The sequence below is a fragment of the Neophocaena asiaeorientalis genome, unplaced genomic scaffold (genome assembly GCF_003031525.2).
Source record: "Neophocaena asiaeorientalis asiaeorientalis breed wild unplaced genomic scaffold, Neophocaena_asiaeorientalis_V1.1 scaffold51, whole genome shotgun sequence".
Classification (NCBI taxonomy): Eukaryota; Metazoa; Chordata; class Mammalia; order Artiodactyla; family Phocoenidae; genus Neophocaena; species Neophocaena asiaeorientalis.
In genome coordinates this window covers 3,368,967-3,387,431 of record NW_020173335.1, presented here as the reverse complement: position 1 = coordinate 3,387,431, position 18,465 = coordinate 3,368,967, and the positions used below count along the sequence as shown (strand labels likewise).

The window sequence follows — 18,465 nt, the reverse complement described above, 5'->3', positions numbered from 1 at the left end:
TTAACTTTTCTAAAATATTAGCATAGTGTTTATCAAAATAATGGTACCGTTTTGCCTGATTCACATACTCCTGTGTCATATACTCCCCAAATACTTGATTTTTTTACTTCTTGTAGTGCCTTGGACCTTAGTACAATGTTGAATACGGTTGTGAGAGATGCTTATTCCTGATTCTGGGTAGAAACAGTTGAAGTATTCACTGTTGAGTGTAATAGTGGCTGTAGTTATTACAGATCTCTTAATCAGGTTGAAGAGGTTCCCTTCTCTTCCTAGTTGGCAGAGGGTTTTTATCATGACTGTTGACTTTTGCCAAATGCTTCAGTGCTTTCTCTGAGTATATTTAAAGGTTTATATGTTTTTTTCCTTTATTTTGGCAAATTTTACCAATTGATTCCTAACTATTAGATGAGTAGGTAAAATTATTAGCACAAACACCTTCATAATATTGGTTTTTCCTTTTCACGTCTAGCTGTAGTGAAGTATTCATTCCTACGTACTGATATTGTTAAATTGTGAATTCTTTTTTTTTTTTTGACCACTCTAGATAAAGACTTATCCGTTTTCTTGGTATTTTCAAAACATCAGCGTTCATTTCATTCATTTCTATCTATTTGTTTATTTTTCTTTTTCATTGATTTTGGCTCTTATCTTTATTATTTCTTTTTACTCAGTCTGGATTTTATTTGATCTCTTTTTGATGATTGACGTAGAAACTCAGATATCCGATTTTAGACCCTTCTTCTTTTCTAACATGGGCATTTAAAGTTACAAATTTCCCTTGTAAGTCCTGCTTTAGCTGCAGTGCACAAATTTTGGTATACCGTATTTTCATCTTCCTTCATTAAAAAAATATTCTGTAATTTCCCTTGTGATTTCTTCTTTGGTCCGCGGATTCTTTATATATGTGTAGTTTGGATTCCAAATATTTAGCGTTTTCATAAGTACTCAAATATGATTTGTTTTTAATTTTGGCAGGGAACATACTCTATGATTTCAATCCTTTTATGTTTACTGAGACTTTGTTAATGGTCCAGCCCAGCATATGTCTCCTGGCAAACATCCCATGTCACTTGCATTGTATATTTGTCACTCTTGGGTGTAGAATTCTGTAGATATGAGTGGAGTCAGGTCGGTTGATAGTACTGTTAAAATCTTTTATGTCTGTTGTCTAGTTATTATAGTTATTGATGAGAGAGTTGTTAAAATCCCCAACTCTCATTATGGAATTATGCTTCAGGTATTTTGAAGCTCTGTGATTAGACCCACACATATATATAATTTTATCTAAAAAGAAAAAAGAAATAATATTACTCACAGGTTAAATATCAGGATATTCTGTCAATACGGCTATTTTGACCCAGTGTATCTTTCCTTTCTCTACTTTTTTTCCCCTACATTGTTCCAAAAGATTATGAAATCAATTTGCCAATCTTTTCCTTCTATGGACCATAATTTTTATTTTCTAAAATTTAGGAGAAGAACATACATCATTTACCCTAGACTCATTTTGCTTTTTTTAAAAAAATCAGTCTTGTGTTCTAGTTTTATTTTTCTTCCTATCTCTTTTTGATTTACTTTTCCCATTGTTAACAAGTATCAAAGCTTCCTCTGCGAACTTTAGGTAGACTTTGTCTTCAGCTATTTCTTTAAGTATAAAAGTAACTGTGGAGGTAACGTCTTACACTTTTTACCCTACGTAAACTTTACTGTAACACATTCTTTTTCTGGTACATGAAATGGTTTAGTTGCTGCTAAAAAGGAGTTTTTTTAAACAATACTTTTTAATTATACATGTAAAAAGATGAATAATTCAGGTCGCAATTCAGACCTCTAGCAGGTCACACACAGTACCTTTCTTCCTTATTATGGTCTTTTCTTATCATCTGGAACAGTGGTTCAAGATCTTTTTGATTATAAGGATCTCTTTCAAAACTGTCAGATATTATTTCTGGATTCCCACATGGTAGTACTTGTGGTTTTCCTTTTAGTATCCTTTGATTAGAATGCTGTGCAATGGTAACATGCTGATGTAATAATTTAGCAGTATTTCTAAATGAATTTTCATGTTATTAATCACAACTCCATATAAGAATTTGGTGCATGCTGTAGTTTGTCTCAGTATGGGATAAAGATGATTTCAGGTTTAGACAGTAGCTGTTGGGCACAATTTCTCCTTGATTTGCTCTGTTGGTTCTATTTGTTGTTAATAAAAAATACTACCGGGACTTCCCTGGTGGTCCAGTGGTAAAGAATCCGCCTTGCATTGCAGGGGACGTGGGTTCGATCCCTAGTTGGGGGACTGAGATCCCATGTGTGGCAGGGCAGCTAAGCCCACGCGCCACAACTACTGAGCTTGCGTGCCACAAACTACAGAGCCCACACGCTCTGGGGCCTGCAGGAGACAACTAGAGAGAGAAAACCCACACGCCACAACTAGAGAGAAGCCTGCGGGCTGCAACGAAGACCCAACACAGCCAAAGGAAAAAGAAAAAGAAATAAAATAAATAAATAAATGAAATACAAAAAAAGTACTATCTCTACCTCCCCTTTCTTTTCCTTTTATTTTTTCACCCTTTTTCTTGCTTTCCTTTTTCAATCTTCTAGGTTTTGGTATTCCTCTTTTAGGCAATAGATTGCTAGAGTATATGCTATTAAAGAATTATTTTTCAGATGTTTCCTCTGAGATTGTCTGAACGAGAAATCTCTGGACATCCCATAGTCAATGGGAGTTCACTATCAATAGTGGTCTCTTAAATAAGGATTTTATCACTATAAAGTTCTTTCTGCATATTGATGAGCTAAACAACTTTATCTTCACCCTGAATTCTTTATAGAAGTTTTTATTCAGGTTAACTATTTTATGTAGTTAATTTATTAATACTTTGATTTATATTATTTGTTAGCCATAACTTTTAGTAGATGTAGACCTCACGCCTGTTTATCAGAGTTGATAGCAATTTTACGACATGCTCCCTGATTTGAAATCTAGACTTGGTTTGTTTTTGCATTAGGGAGAGAAGGTAACAAATGACAAATAAGGACTATATGTTTTAAACACGTTATAGAAAGATTATACCAAGAAGTCCTGGAATTTATTAGAGAGGTGCTCCATTAAATGGGGATAATATATTAAGAACACAATATTGAAATTATAAATATCCCCATTTTTTTGAACGATGGGTTTCACATTTCTTTTCATTGGTTCATAATGTAGGAAAATTCAGACAGCATTTCACTATGAGTTACTTAAACAATGACATAATCTCATCTGAAGGCCATGTTAAGATAAGGCTGAAATATTTGTCCAGAGAAATATCTGCTCAGATTTCTTATTTTAGGATAAAAAAGCAAGTGGACGTTTCCTATTTTAATGTGATTTCCTGAAGACAAGGCACACAGTGAGGTCCACATTCTCTTCCTTCCCAACTGACCTCCATTTCCATTCTTACATCTTCGAAATGATACAGATCTTATTGGAATTGGTCACCATGGTTTTTAACTTAACGCCTGGGATTATAAATATCTCCCAAATGTCCATTAATATCCTATTATTCTGAATCTTTCTCTGCTCCTTTGACCTCCTTTTTCTGATGCCTGAGCCTCTCTGGAGTCCCCTCCCTTTCCACCACAACCTCCCCTGAACGATACTGGCCAATCTGTCCTTCAAGAAGGTCCTGGGTGCCCTGTGCTGAGTCGTGGTCACCAGTTCTTTGTTTCTCGGCCTTTATCTGGCCTAACTCGGTGTTTTCTTTCCAAAGTCACATCTTTTCTATATTTTCCTCTTCCTGTATTTCATGGGTATTTTCCCAGTCATTCTGTTTAGAAGTTTGTCTCAATCTTTTCCTTCTTCCTTTAAACAGTAATCAAGTTTTAAAAAATGTTTTCTCCAAAATCCTTTCACATTCATCCTATCCTTTATTTTCTTATTCTTTGTTTCTGCATCTCCTATATTTTTCTTTCTCAGTTTATTTTTTTATCCCTAGAAGAGTGACGTTATTGAAATATTCTCTTGATAATGTCATTTCTCTACCAAATACGATAAAAGATCCACTCTAGGACTTTGAAGTCCTTCTATAATCTGGCTTATTCTCCATTTCATTCATAAAGTTGCTAATATATCAGGATAAAGACTCAGCTATACTACTAAATTTACTACAATTTGATACATTCTGTGGTATTGATGAGCATGAAATGCTATAGAAACACAGAGAATGGTGTCAATGTATGCTACTTCAAGGCTTGTTTTTGATGGATAAGTTGACGTAACATTTGATTAAGAATAAAAAAATAACTTGGGAATGTGATTTGCTAAATTAATGCCCATAGGTATAATTAACTGAGTTTAGGGCAATGTTTGAGAAGATCTTGGATTTTTATGTTACTTTTCACTTCCAGGTTAGAAAACGTTAAAACCTATGTTAACTTTTAAAACATAGTCCTGTTAATTACTTTTCTTCAGGATAGAGGATAATTACAATATAATAGTAATATATATATATATATATGTAATATTGTTTCAACCTGCAGAAGTTATATTTTACTAAAAGCCTTTCTTTCTAGGAGAGAGTCTCTTTCTTCTTCAATATTAAAAAAAAAAAAGTCCCCCAAACTCCACACCTTTCAGGAGCCTCTGACATGATGCAACTGGTGGAATATATATTTTTCAATGTTTTAAATGATTATTGATACTAATATAGTGTTTCCCGTATTCCCAATGCAAGAGCAAAGAGAACCAAGTACATCTTTCATTATTAGGGTAATAATAAAAAATAAATATTTATTTTTTAAAATGTTAAGTGTTTACACACATACCACCCACATTCAATAATTCTTACATAAGAAGCTAGTACATGGTATTACTTCTACTCTTTGAGTTTTAAGGGGACCTGAGGGCCATTGAAAGTTATTGGAGGGGGATTTCATCAAAGAGCAGTGATTGTGGGGCATTTCACGGGAGTAAAAAGCAACTTGAGTTCCTGTTTCTGTCCTGCAGGAATCTTCTCAGTGCTCAGCTTGGCCTCTGAGTGCACAACCCTGGCTGCGGAACTTCCCAAGGTGTCTTACGTGAAGGCTTTGGACGTGTGGCTCATCGCGTGTCTGCTCTTCGGCTTTGCGTCCCTGGTGGAGTACGCGGTCGTCCAGGTGATGCTCAACAACCCCAAGAGAGTCGAAGCGGAAAAAGCCAGAATTGCCAAGGCTGAGCAAGCAGATGGGAAGGGGGGGAGTGCGGCTAAGAAGAACACTGTGAATGGCACGGGCACACCTGTTCACATCAGCACCTTACAGGTAAGGATGACGTCGGCCAGCAAAGTGCGTTCTGCGGGTTTAAAGGTTTGGTAGAATTGGTTCTCACTCGTTTTTCTCTCACAGATGCAAAGGGACTAAGCACAACCTACTTTTTGGAAAAGAATAGAAAACACTTAGGTCCAATAGTAACTGAGAAAAAAATCAACACTTTATCAAATTACTGGAGAACTTTCTGTGGAATTTAAGGATGCTTCAATTCCTTTGCTCTGATGGTCACCACTGAATGTGGAGGCCTTGCCCAAGTGACAGACCTTCCTACTCTTTCTCATTTGACATACCTTTGCGCATGGCCGGGGGGCTGAAGGCTTACGGGGCCCACGTTCTTGAGTCAGTCTCCCACCCATTCCCCATCAAGTTGGAGAGCTTCACAATGCTCATGTCAGGCAGGCTACTTCTTTATTGGTTGCCTGGCTCATAGGGAAACTATGCCCATGGTTTGGGATTTGTTCAGCGCAGTGAGTAGCTAGAGAAGAACTGAACAGTTAAAACCCATGACCTTGCCTTGTCACTTGGTGATGGGTCTAAGAATAGCGGCCCATGCCTCTAGATTCAGGTACTGATAAATCCTGGAGCCACAGACCACGTCATGGATTGAGGACAGTTTTCCACTCACTCCAGCATGCCTGTACTTGATGACCTCTAGTTGAGAAGACCCTAGGCCAGGGGACCATTTCCACTGAACGTAGCATGGTAAGTTCCACAAGAGACTAACAGGTCCAGACCATCCTACAGCCTTGGAAACCTTGCCTGCATCTGGTCCCAGACCATGTCCATTTGCTGACCGCCACTCCTACCAACACCTAGAACGTTAGACACGTTTAATTTAGAGACAGAGGCAAGCAAACTGTTCTTACGTGATGCTGTCTGCAGGTCTTTTTTAATTTTTTTGTTTTTTGTGTGTGTGTGTGGTACGCGGGCCTCTCACTGTTGTGGCCTCTTCCATTGCGGAGCACAGGCTCCGGGCACGCAGGGTCAGCAGCCATGGCTCACAGGCCCAGCTGCTCCGCGGCATGTGGGATCTTCCCGGACCGGGGCACGAACCCGCGTCCCCTGCATCGGCAGGCGGACTCTCAACCACTGCGCCACCAGGGAAGCCCTCTCACATTTTAATTTGTATATTTAGATCATTTAAATTTAATGAACTTATTGATATATTTAGGGCTTCAGTCTATTTTATTTTTTTTAATTTTATTATTTTTTTTTATTGGGGTATAGTTGCTTTACAATGTTGTGTTAGTTTCTGCTGTACAACGAAGTGAATCAGCGGTATGTGTACATATATCCCCTCCCTTGTGGGCCTCCCCTCTCCACCCCTGTCCCACCCATCTAGGTCACCACAGAGCACTGAGCTGAGCCTCCTGTGCTATACAGCAGGTTCCCACTAGTTATCTGTTTTACACGTGGTAGTGTGTATACGTCCATCTCAATCCCCCAATTCATCCCCCAACCCCCATGTCCACATGTCCATTCTCTATGTCTATGTCTCTATTCCTGCCCTGCAAATAGGTTCATCTCTACCATCTTTCTAGATTCCACATATATGCATTAATATACGATATTTGTTTTTCTCTTTCTGACTTACTTCACTCTGTATGACAGACTCTGGGTCCATCCACGTCTCTACAAATGACCCAATTTCGTTCCTTGTTATGGCTGAGTAATATTCCATTGTATACATGTGCCACATCTTCTTTATCCATTCATCTGTCGATGGATACTTAGCTTGCTTCCATGACCTGGCTATTGTAAGTAGTGCTGCAATGAACATTGCAGTGCATGTGTCGTTTTGAATGGTGGTTTTCTCAGGGTGTATATTTTGTGTCCTATTTGTTCTATTTTTAATCTCTTTCTTCTTTCTCCTTCTTCCATGTGGACTGCTTGAACACCTCCTAGAATGACATTTTGAGTCTCCTGTATTGTTTGTAAGCATGTCACTCTCTTGCTTGGAGGCTGCTCCAGGTGTCCCATTATATACACATGACTTTATCACAGTTTCCTGATGTCATTGTGTTGCCACTTTGTGTGATGTGTAGAAATGCTACCTCCCTTTAACACCTTTTGCTTTCCTCTTCACATGACAAAATTATTGTAAATACTTCTTAGAACCTAATTAGAAAGTGTTACACTTTTTGCTTCACCATCACACTTAATTTGGAAAACTCAGAGAGAGAAGGAAAGTTTATTGTATTTGTGCCTATTTTTGTTTACTTTGATCTTTCTTCCATTCTGATATTCCAAGGTTCTATCTTCTATTGTTTCTTTCCTTTTAGAGAATTGCCTTTATCCATTATTTTGGGTAGCGCTGCTGGTAACAGATCCTCCTAGTTTCCTTCATCTGGGAATGTCTTGGTTTCCCTTCATTCCCAAAGGATCTCTTCACTGGGAGTGGGATCCTCGGTTGAAAGTTCTTTTCCTTTGGCACCTAAAAAGTATTGTGCCCATTCCTTCTGGACTCTGTGGCTTCTGAGAAGAACTCTGCTTCATTCACACTGTTTTTCTCCTTTAGGTAAAATGTCATTTTTCTCTGGCTGCTTTCAAGATTTTTTTTTTTGCCTTTAATGTTCAGAAGTTTAATTATGTATTTTGGAGTGGTTATTTTAGGGGTCATCCAGTTTGGAGTTTGTTCAGCTTGTTAGAAAAAATGCAGGCTTATGCTTCTTGCCAAGTAGGAGAAGTTTTCAGCTGTTATTCTTTGAGTACCTTTCCTCCGTCCTTCTAGGACTGTGACGACACAGACGTTAGATTCTCTGTTACAGGCCCACACGTCACCACTGAGGCTCTGCTCATTTCTCTAGTAAGTTCTCTGTTGTTCAGGTCCCTTCTGAGCACATTTTTATCATCTGTAGAGGATACCTTTACCGCCGTGAAATCACACCTAAGTCTTCTGGTCCAGAAATATCGCCTCGGGTGATTCGCTTTTACCTGTGTGCAGATTCAAGCTGGAAAGGACCACAAAGAAAATCTTAGAGGCTACAGTTTGAAGCCTTTGGAAGTTCTCATCTTCATCATTTTTTATCCTTGACAGCCTCATTATCGTAGTACCTCATTTTTGCTACCAGTAATTTTCAGAAGTGACAGGTTTATATGATGAAAGTAAATGAGACACATATCCATATGAGGAAAAACGGGGAAAGTATAAATTGGAGATCTGTAGAACCAAGATCACTTTTAAGAATGTGTTGAGTGGGGTTACCGTCTTAGTTATAAGTAGCTCATTTAATCCTTCTGCACGTGATATTATAATTGTTTAAAATAGCATTTATATTGTAAACTCTTTGTACTCTTATGTACATGTTTGATTTGATAATGATGTGTGGAGAGCATTAACTAAAGAAAGTTGTGTTTGTGTAAAGTCTCTGATGAGCAGAAGAAGAGACCAGCAAATGAGGTGATGAATTATGAGCTGTTTAAGCAACTAGAGGACTTCTCAGTAGGGAACCTAATTTTATTGCTATTCAGCTCTGACACGTCCTTAAAAATTACTTCTGCAGTAGACGTGCTCTTCACCAACACACACACGCACCCCTCATTTCAAATACAAGAATCTGCAAATACGTTTGTAGGAGAGTGTTCAATACACTAAATGATGAAGCATCTAGTGTAACCAAACGGAAGTTTTTGGAGTGATTTTTCCTGTTATCACTTCAACATTGAAGTAATTATTCTTCCCTTAACTATTTCCTATATTTAAACAATCTCTTGGAATAAATGTAACATTCTATGTCTACATTTTGAACGAGCTGTGTAGGTACAGTTTTATAATGATTAAAATTGCTGGCAGGGCTTCCCTGGTGGCGCAGTGGTTGAGAGTCCGCCTGCCGATGCGGGGGACGCGGGTTCGTGCCCCGGTCCGGGAGGATCCCACATGCCGCGGAGCGGCTGGGCCCGTGAGCCATGGCCGCTGAGCCTGCGCGTCCGGAGCCTGTGCTCCGCAACGGGAGAGGCCACAACAGTGAGAGGCCCGCGTACCGCAAAACAAACAAACAAACAAAAACAAAATTGCTGGCAGAATCTAAGAATTTGTTTATGTAAACAAAACACTAGAAAATCTTAAGTGTTAATATGTATGACTTAGGTTATAATATCATATAAATTGGGCTACTTGTCCAGTTACTTATAGATACTGAAACTACCCCTAAAGCCATGAATAAAATACGGTTCAGAGTAAATGCACTTCTGTAGTAAATATGTATGGCCTTCTTTGTGCAAAAGTAAAAAGAACTGGTAGGAGTCACGCTTCCTGAGTTGCTGTCAGAAGCCAGAGTCCTCCTTTGTTTTGATACGTGATTCTAAAGCACAGTTAGTGCTCTTGGAGCAGAGGATTCTAAGTGAGAGAGAGCCTGGGACACCCACGGAGTCCCAGAGCTTGCGGGCTGCTCTGAGAGTCTGAGAATAGTACAAAGGTTTGCTATGGAGAGGCTATTCCCAGCTTCTCTTCCGATCAAGGTCGTGATTTAGTCTTTACACAAGTTCGCTGACACACACTGAGACTTACCCATTCGTCAAACAGCCCTGGAAAACCAGAGCTTCAAATGCGGTCTTCTGTCTGGGACATTTACCAGCAGTGTATGTGAATGTGAACGCGTGTGTGTGTGTGTGTGTGTGTGTGTGTGTGTGTGTGTGTGGAGACAGAGCTTAGGTGACAGACTGCTTGATGAAAGTGACCTTTTAAGATTTCAAATTGGGGAATTTAAATAAAAGGCCTGGAAGTAAATTTTAAATATATGTTTTCATAATTTGTGATATATATATACACATATATAATATAGTCTCATTCCATTGATCAGTCCCTATTTTTTGCCAGACATTTTCCTAGACACTGGGTTAAATTGATGTGGACCAGAGCCCGGACCAATGGTGGCTCCACCAGGATATAACTCCTCTTTAAGCTCTACTGGGTCCTCACCATGGGGAAGCTGGGGTTGTACATTAAAAAACGGGGAACGGTAATCCTCTTTCTTCCGGCTGGCCTCCTTTAGCTCCAAGTCCCGTCAAACCAGGACGGAACTAAATCGACACTTTCTAAATATTTTAATATGCTGGTGATTCACATTTTTTTAACCTATAAGACATTCAGAAGGGATGAAATTCCAGTGCCTCAACCCCCATTCCTACTTATCAACATTTTCTTGTGGACTTTTGTACAATTATATTTACATAAACATCTTTTTCAAAAGTTCTTACCCAACAGGATTGTACAAATATCTGTGTGGTATAAAGATATAATTGTAAAGCCAACATTCATAGATCAGCTTAAAAAAATAACATTACCAGTACTTGTTCAAAATTGAAAAAAAAAAGGAAACAACCTAAATGTATAAAGCCAGGGGATGCGGTGACACATTTTCATTTGTTTTTTCACTCAGTGTATGTTGGTTACTTTTGCTTCCACCTCTGAGCACTGCCATCTGGCTTTTGCCCAGAAAATATGCCTCAGTGTTTGTTCGGATAAAGGACACCGTCCTGGTACCTGAAGGGCTGCTGGGGAATGACTTGTTTTACATCTTACATTAAGCATCATTTTTACCCAGCCATAATCTAGTAAATGTGAATAGAATCCACATAATTAGTCAATGTCTTATTCTAACTAAGGCAAAAACTAGAGTGTACTAATAGTGTACATGACATGGTTTCCTTTTTCGGTAAAGCAGTAAATATTTTAGTGAAGATTCCCAAGGTGAATCACAAAGCTCGGGAGTAAGAACAGTGGAAGATGAAGCAGTGGCATCATGGGCTCCCCCTTCTGTGGCCTTTCCTTAAGCCACTGGTCAGCCTCTGTCTTTTCCACGAGCTTTTCTGACAGCCAGAGAGAGTTCAGTGTGAAATAATTATTTTGTATATTGTAGGGAACTGAGTCAAATGTAATACTTCAGAGGTGATCAACTGAACAGTCTCTGTAGCATATGATCTGGCTGAAACATCCAGTTTCTTTGGATTTTCTGAGTTTGGATTCTCCGGCTAATTCATCTCCAGGCAGCAAGTGAGGAACGCCTTTCGCTGGTCAATCTTTGTTCATGATCGTTGTGACCATTTTTAGTTCTTACCTGTGAGTGTGGTTTAGAGACACAGTGTGTCTCATTGCAAGGATAAATGCCTCAGTCTCTTATACACAACCCAATTTGGCAATAGGATCCCTGGGGAAATCAAAGGTCAGAGGTACCAGAAGACGTTTGTATTCCGTATGTTCTGCTAATATGACCTGTGTCATGGTTAGATGTTGGATTTTCATTTATTGGTCAGTCTTTCAACTGAGAACTCTCACAAGCCTGGAAGCACCTAAGATAAAGGATGATTTGTGCCTCGATCCCTTAACATAAAATAACCTACCAAAAGTTTATTCCATGACATAAGCCTTGTTGTATAGGCAGCCTTTTAGAGCCCTAAATGTTCAGGTAATTCCGTGGTTTAATCAGTTGACTATTATTTCTGTTCGACAAAGAGACATAATAGTCAACTGAGTAAACCATCAGATTTTTAAAATGTCTTTTTGAAGACGTTTTATAAATAGAAAAATTCTAAATATCCTGTCTTTAATTTTTATTCTCAGGTTGGAGAGACCAGATGCAAAAAGGTTTGTACGTCCAAGTCTGACCTGAGATCTAACGACTTCAGCATCGTGGGAAGCTTACCGAGAGATTTTGAATTGTCCAATTATGACTGCTATGGGAAACCCATCGAGGTCAACAACGGACTTGGGAAATCCCAGGCCAAGAACAACAAGAAGCCGCCTCCTGCCAAACCCGTTATTCCTACGGCAGCGAAGAGGATCGATCTTTATGCCAGAGCGTTGTTTCCTTTCTGCTTCTTATTCTTCAACGTTATCTACTGGTCTATATATTTATGATGAACCTTTTCCATTCGTATAAAGTCAAGTCCCATTGCGTTGTGAACGACCTCGTTCATTAATGCCAATCTGTGAACATTCTTTGCATTTTCATAGCAATATATTGCATTTTGGATGCCATTGGAGTGTAATACAAATATGGCGCCTTCATCAGTGGAATGGCAGCATGATCTTATTACGTCTGTGCTCTAATCATGATGTATTTACGTAAAGCAAACATAATTGCTTTAGGAATAAATGAAGGATAAGCGTACTACGTAAAATAGAATCCGAACATTTCTCTCCAGTTAGTGTAAATTGCAAATATTCCGATAATTCTGATAATAAAACGGGGTGCACTCTGAACCCTGTTTCGTCATCATCGCAACGTACGTAGTGTTTCAGATCCCTTTCCTTGTAACTTTCGGAGAAAGCCATCTTATTCTTGTACAATTTTAGATGGTATTATCATAGATAAAGCAAAAGTATATTACATATGGTATACCTTTATAAGTAGAAGTATATCAACTCTAACTACATGAGCTCTGTGGAGAAATAAAGTTCAAACAAATTCCTAATTTGTAAAAGCAGCTCATTTTAAAGTGTGCCTGTGTTGTCAAATGCCAGATGATAAAGCCCAGTGAGCATTTTTGAAACAAAGGGAAATCTAGATTTACCTAAATTCGTGCCGAATTCTGGTTTCTCATAAAATAAAAATAAAAGGAGATATATTGATTAAATATTTCTGATAAAAGAAATTCTATTTAGTCCACTTTAAAACCTAGATATATTTTCACGGATCTTATTTTGTTGATACAGAGTATACAAAATCATCGTGCCTTAAAAAGAGTCATAAATATTTTGAATTGGAATATAGCAATGAATATGTGATTTCATACCATTTGTAAGAAACCAAGAGGAAAATACCTTATTACTAGAAGCCACTTGAGTTGGGAAGAAAAATCCATAATCATTAGAGGATTTAAACTTCTTTATTTTATTAAAATGCTCACATCTTTTAAAGTAAAATTAGATTTTTTTCCTGAATTTCTTTTTTTTCTTATTTGAATAGTGCTTGATTTTGTTACAAGGCATTTAAAGGTTAAGTAAATGATTACTTAGTTAGATCTCACCTCCATTTGTATCTTCTTTCTTGCTAAAAGTCCAGGCTACTTGGATTAATTGCTTTGGTCTTATTCCAACTTGCAAAATAGGTACTTTCTGGTCTATAAGACTTGTATTCCCTCGTAATATCAGAGCCAATGTACCTTTTTATTTCTCTATAGCTGATACTAGGACTATCAGTAATCCATGTAACGTAAACGTAAGACCAAATAAGTATATTTACATTATTTGGAGAGTTCGCAGCAACTGAGGGTTTGGATTGTCAATTCAATAATAAAATGTGTTTACGTATTGTTTATGCAAATTGCATCTATAATTCAATGTTATTTTATTGAAGACTTTAATTTGTAAAAGAGTCACTGATTACTGACTCTTTAAAAGACGAGATATATCTAGTCTACTCTGTGGTCCTTCGGCACCCTCTAGTTGCAAAAGCACAGTCACCTGAGTCACTTTAAAAATGCCACAAGTCGCCCTGTTGATGGACTTCGACATCCTGCTAGGACCCGGACAATAACATCTTAAACTCTGAGAGGAAAAAGCGTCTTGAATAATACTTACACCATTTAAATTTGTAGTTATAATAATTATATTTGCGTATGATCTCTGTTCTTCATTCTTGCCAATTTCATTCATTTTAGGGAGTTTGATTTAGATATAGAGTTTTAAGTGGGAAATGTACGAAATGGAAGACAGTTCTCATTCCATAAGAATTTATTTCTTGAAAATAATGTGAACGAATTCCTTTGTGTAATACAATATTGTAGCCTCTTAAGATCCATTTTAATACCCAAATATATATAACTAGCTATCCCAGGATTAAGTGTGTATGTATAACTACAAATGGAACATTACGCAATGATCATAAGGTAGTGCAATTGGTGTCCACTAACAGTTGCTTTCTATTGCTATCTTGAGAATTTAGTCACTTAACCCCAGGGTAGTTCTGATCTGTGTACTTTAAATATTATGTCGTTCTAGGAAACTTGCAGTATATTTACCTGGATGTCAGTATCGCAAATTCCATGTTTCCAAAATAAAAAAGATCTTCTCCTTACAAATCAGCCGCTTCTCTTATTTTCTGTTTCCAGTAAAGCCATCACTATTCCAGTCCCCCATGGGCCATCTGCCTTCCTTTGTCACACGGTATACCCTGTCAAGTTCCAAGTCCTAAAATGTCCCCCCTTCCACCAACCACTGCTTCTCCATTTCTGCGGACACCACCCTAATTCAGTTTCCCTTTCGCATGCATCAGACAATTACAGCAGTCTACAAACTTACTTTGTGATGCATCAGACAGTTACAGCAGTCTACAAACTTACTTTGTGATGTTTATTTTGTATGGCATAAGTAATACATGAATATCTCGACGTATTAGCCAAACAGGTGTGTCTCAAATAAGTAAGCCCTTAACGTTGTCATAACCTTCTATCTTCAAACCTTTCTTTTTTCCCAGAGGTCACCACAGTGACCTCTAGGCATCTACAACCTCTACCTACCTTTTAAATATAAAAGATAACGTAATGGGATTTAACGTAAATGAGATTTTACCATATGTATGTTTTTGCAATTCGTTTTTCATCGACTGTATTTTGGAGCTCTTTCTATGTGAGGATATACTGGATGCTGATAAATCTTTTGCTCCTATTATTCTATAGCATGAATGTGCTTGAGTTCAACTTCTTTTTAAACATGAATTTTGATTGTTTTCTTTTCTAATACAAAATAGCATTGCACTAAATATTTTTGTGTGCACATGCGTATATTTCCATGAAGTGGATGCCAGACGTGGAGTTGCTGAGTTGAAAGATGTCTGCATCCTAAATTCTGGTGATGTCTTTAGACTGTCAGGATGCTGTGTGCAGACTCTCACAGGCTGGTCATCTCTTAACCTGTTGTACGTAGTGTACGTATGACTTTTCTTTTTTAAAAACGTTTTTTGACCTTGTTTCAGACTTCCAGAAAAACGTGCAAAAATATTACGAAGAATTCCTGTACACCATTCATGCCAGTGCCCCAAAGGTTAGTACTTCATCACACTAGGTTTATTTTCCCTCTCCCACTGTGTGTGTGCTCACATGAGACACGTTTTTTCTGAAACATTTAAAATACAGTTGCAGAGATGATGATGGCCCTTTGTATTTACACACTTCAGTGTATGTTTCCTAAACAAGGAACATCCTTGCAGAACCACAGTGGTACCAGGTACCCACATCAAGAAATTGACATTGATAAATTACTATAATCTAGAGGCCTTATTCAGATTTGCCAGTTGTCCCACCTTTTCTTGTTTGTTTGTTTTGGTTCAGGATGTAATCCAGTATCACATTCTTTATTTACTTGTCATGACATTAACTTCTTTAAAATAAAGCTGAGATCACGACATTCTGCTCAAACATCTTTAGAGCTTTGTATTGCCCGATGAACTAAGGAAAGAAGTCCTCCCTCTGACATATAAAACTCTCCTTGTTAAAGTTTAACTTACCTTGTAGCTGTTTCTCATATTGCTCACATCTCAAACTCCAGCCAAACTGAAGCCGACCTTGGCTCATCACACTTAGCAGTGACAGGATTGCTAAGTTCAGTGAGGTACCTTTCCTTTTGGTTAGTGTTTAACTTTACGTCTATTTCTCTTAAGTGGGTCAGTCTTGGATGGTTTGTCTTCCCATACTCATTTTAACTGATATGATTTTATTCAACATTAAGCGTGTGTCAGTTATACAGTTTCGTCTCTACTGAATGATAAAATTAAAAATATTTCCCATTGCACATGCAGTGTTCAAATTAAGCTGCTTTAAAAACCATTCAATTTATCATCATCTGTATCATGGAAAATTTCAGTTTACATAAATAGCTGGATATAAAAATTTAAAGGACCAGGCCTAAGATGAGAAATAGTTTGAAATCTTTTTTTATAACCTTTAATAAGGATTTCTTGTTAAAATTTTATTATCTTGTTTTAGAAAAGCAGATTTATTCCAATTATATTTTCAAATGAAGTGCATATGTTTACACAACCTATCAATAATCTAGCATTCACTAATTCCCCCCAACCTTTTTTTATGAAGCTGGTTGTAACATTTTAAGAGGTTAGGGTCCAGTTCTTTCGAAGCATTGGAAACATCAATGGAGTAAATATGCTTCACCGACTTTCTTGTGATTGATATGAAAGGATAATATAGATGCCGTATTCAAGGGTGGTTATAATCTTAGGGTGTTTATATACACATATGCATAAACTTGATATTTTGTATTTTAATACATTTTGCATTTTCTCCACATACATACACACACATATATACATAGGTATTTTTTTAAATTAATTTTTTATTTTTGGCTGTGTTGGGTCTTTGTTGCTTTGCGCAGGCTTTCTCTAGTTGCAGAGAGCGGGGGCTACTCTTCGTTGCGGAGCACGGGCTCTAGGCGCGTGGGCTTCAGTAGTTGTGGCTCGCGGGCTCTAGAGCGCAGGCTCAGTAGCTGTGGCGCACGGGCTTAGTTGCTCCGCAGCACGTGGGATCTTCCCGGACCAGGACTCGAACCCGTGTCCCCTGCATTGTCAGGTGGATTCTTAACCACTGCGGTACCAGGGAAGCCCTACATATGTATTATAAAATTTTGTCCTTAACCAGCAAGAACAATGAGAAAACTCGTGGATTTTGTTCCGGTTGGAATTTCTGTACTCCGAACAATAAGTGCATTTTCACTGTCGTAAGTATTTTTACAGTTTCCAAATCTCACGTATCACACCCAAAACAGGTCTTTCTAAATCCTCTCAGAGTAGAATACTAAATAACAACAACAAAAATGTAAATCAGTAAATGCTTCTTGGGCACTTGATATTTTGAGGGTCTTGTGTCAGCCCAAAACCATGAAGATGAAGAAAACATTTAAGAGTGGAAGCTCTCTTAAATGATAGTCAATAGTGTGAGAAGGAAAAGTATGCTAATTATACAGTTCTCTATAATGCAAATCAGAATACATAATGCATGTCATTAAAAAGCATAAGGGAAGGAAGAAAATCAGTGATTTGAAAGGAAAAGAGTCGTCTTAAAGAAAATTAAGTAAAGTATACTTTACTGTAGTTAAATAAAGGCCATTTTACTATAGATCATAGAATTTTGAAGCTAGACATTAATGGAAAGAAAAATTATGAATTGTAAAGTGGAGAAATATTGCCATAAAGAAAGTTAAAGTGCTCTTTGAATTTTATTTCCTAGTTAACATTGCTGAGGAAACAATGAAGAGGAAAAAGCAGATTTTCCACAGCTGATGATGGAAGGCGCTTTACCTGGTGTTTGTTTCTTAACTAAAACTCCCATCTGATCTTGATCCTATAACTGGAAAGAATTTTCAGTAAATGTCAGTTTGCAGCCCGAGGCGACGGCAGTTCAATTAATGTTACGCACAGTGAGGGGACCAGGAGTCACCTCCTGGGCCCCGTGATTTAGCAAGAATGCAGCAATTACCACATCAAATCGGGATTTTATTAGTCAATTAGCATTGCCTTGCCCCTAAGCCACTGCTGACGGTGCAAGGGAAACCCTATTTTGTGAGATGGTAAACTAGACGACGAGGCAAAGGATTTTAGCTTTTAAAAAGCTCGGCTGACTTTACCGTCTGTTCTCAAGGGATGGAGCTGGCAACGTAGCAGGAGCAACATGGCATTTCGCAATAGTAAACACTCTGGCTGCTATCCTTCAAGGACCACGACCTCGTGCCGTAAAGCTTTTAGAAACCTGCGGAGGACAAGCATTGGGCACACGATAGCTGCATCATATCTGCTGACTTACTAACAAGCTTCAGCATTTTTAATAAATCTGAGTCCGAATCTGCAGGCTTCTCAGCTACAAAGATGATCTTTCACTTATTAACTGAAAGAATATTTTATGGAACCCATTAGAGGGAATACCTAATAAATTCTGCCTTGGACTGTTATAAAGCCTCTTTCTAAACACAGCTGCCCTTCTCTGGTTTATTCATTTGTATACTCAAAAGCCCTTTCATTCAAAAATCTCTAGAGTTTCCAATCAGTCCACTGACATCTTGGAAGCTTTCAAATTTCAAACGTCCAAATAAAAATGTGAAATTTCCTAAGGTATGTACATGGGAGGTGCATCCTACAGAAATAATCCCAGGAGCTACGCTAAGTCAGAAGCCAATCCAGTATATAGACACAGAGGGAACAGGAGAGGGTAGAAAGACTTGGGCTG

At 38.0% G+C, this 18,465-nt stretch overlaps 1 protein-coding gene across 1 annotated transcript in view; it reads left to right on the top strand.

Moving 5' to 3' along the window:
- GLRB (glycine receptor beta) overlaps positions 1-14,316 on the top strand; it is a 68,777-nt gene extending 54,461 nt beyond the window's left edge. Inside the window, exons 8-9 of the mRNA XM_024746146.1 lie at positions 4,994-5,286; positions 11,855-14,316. Of these exons, the coding sequence (XP_024601914.1) occupies positions 4,994-5,286; positions 11,855-12,151 (590 nt within the window). The 3' untranslated portion in view covers positions 12,152-14,316. The remainder of the gene's footprint in view (positions 1-4,993; positions 5,287-11,854) is intronic.
- The last annotated feature ends 4,149 nt before the right edge of the window (positions 14,317-18,465 follow it).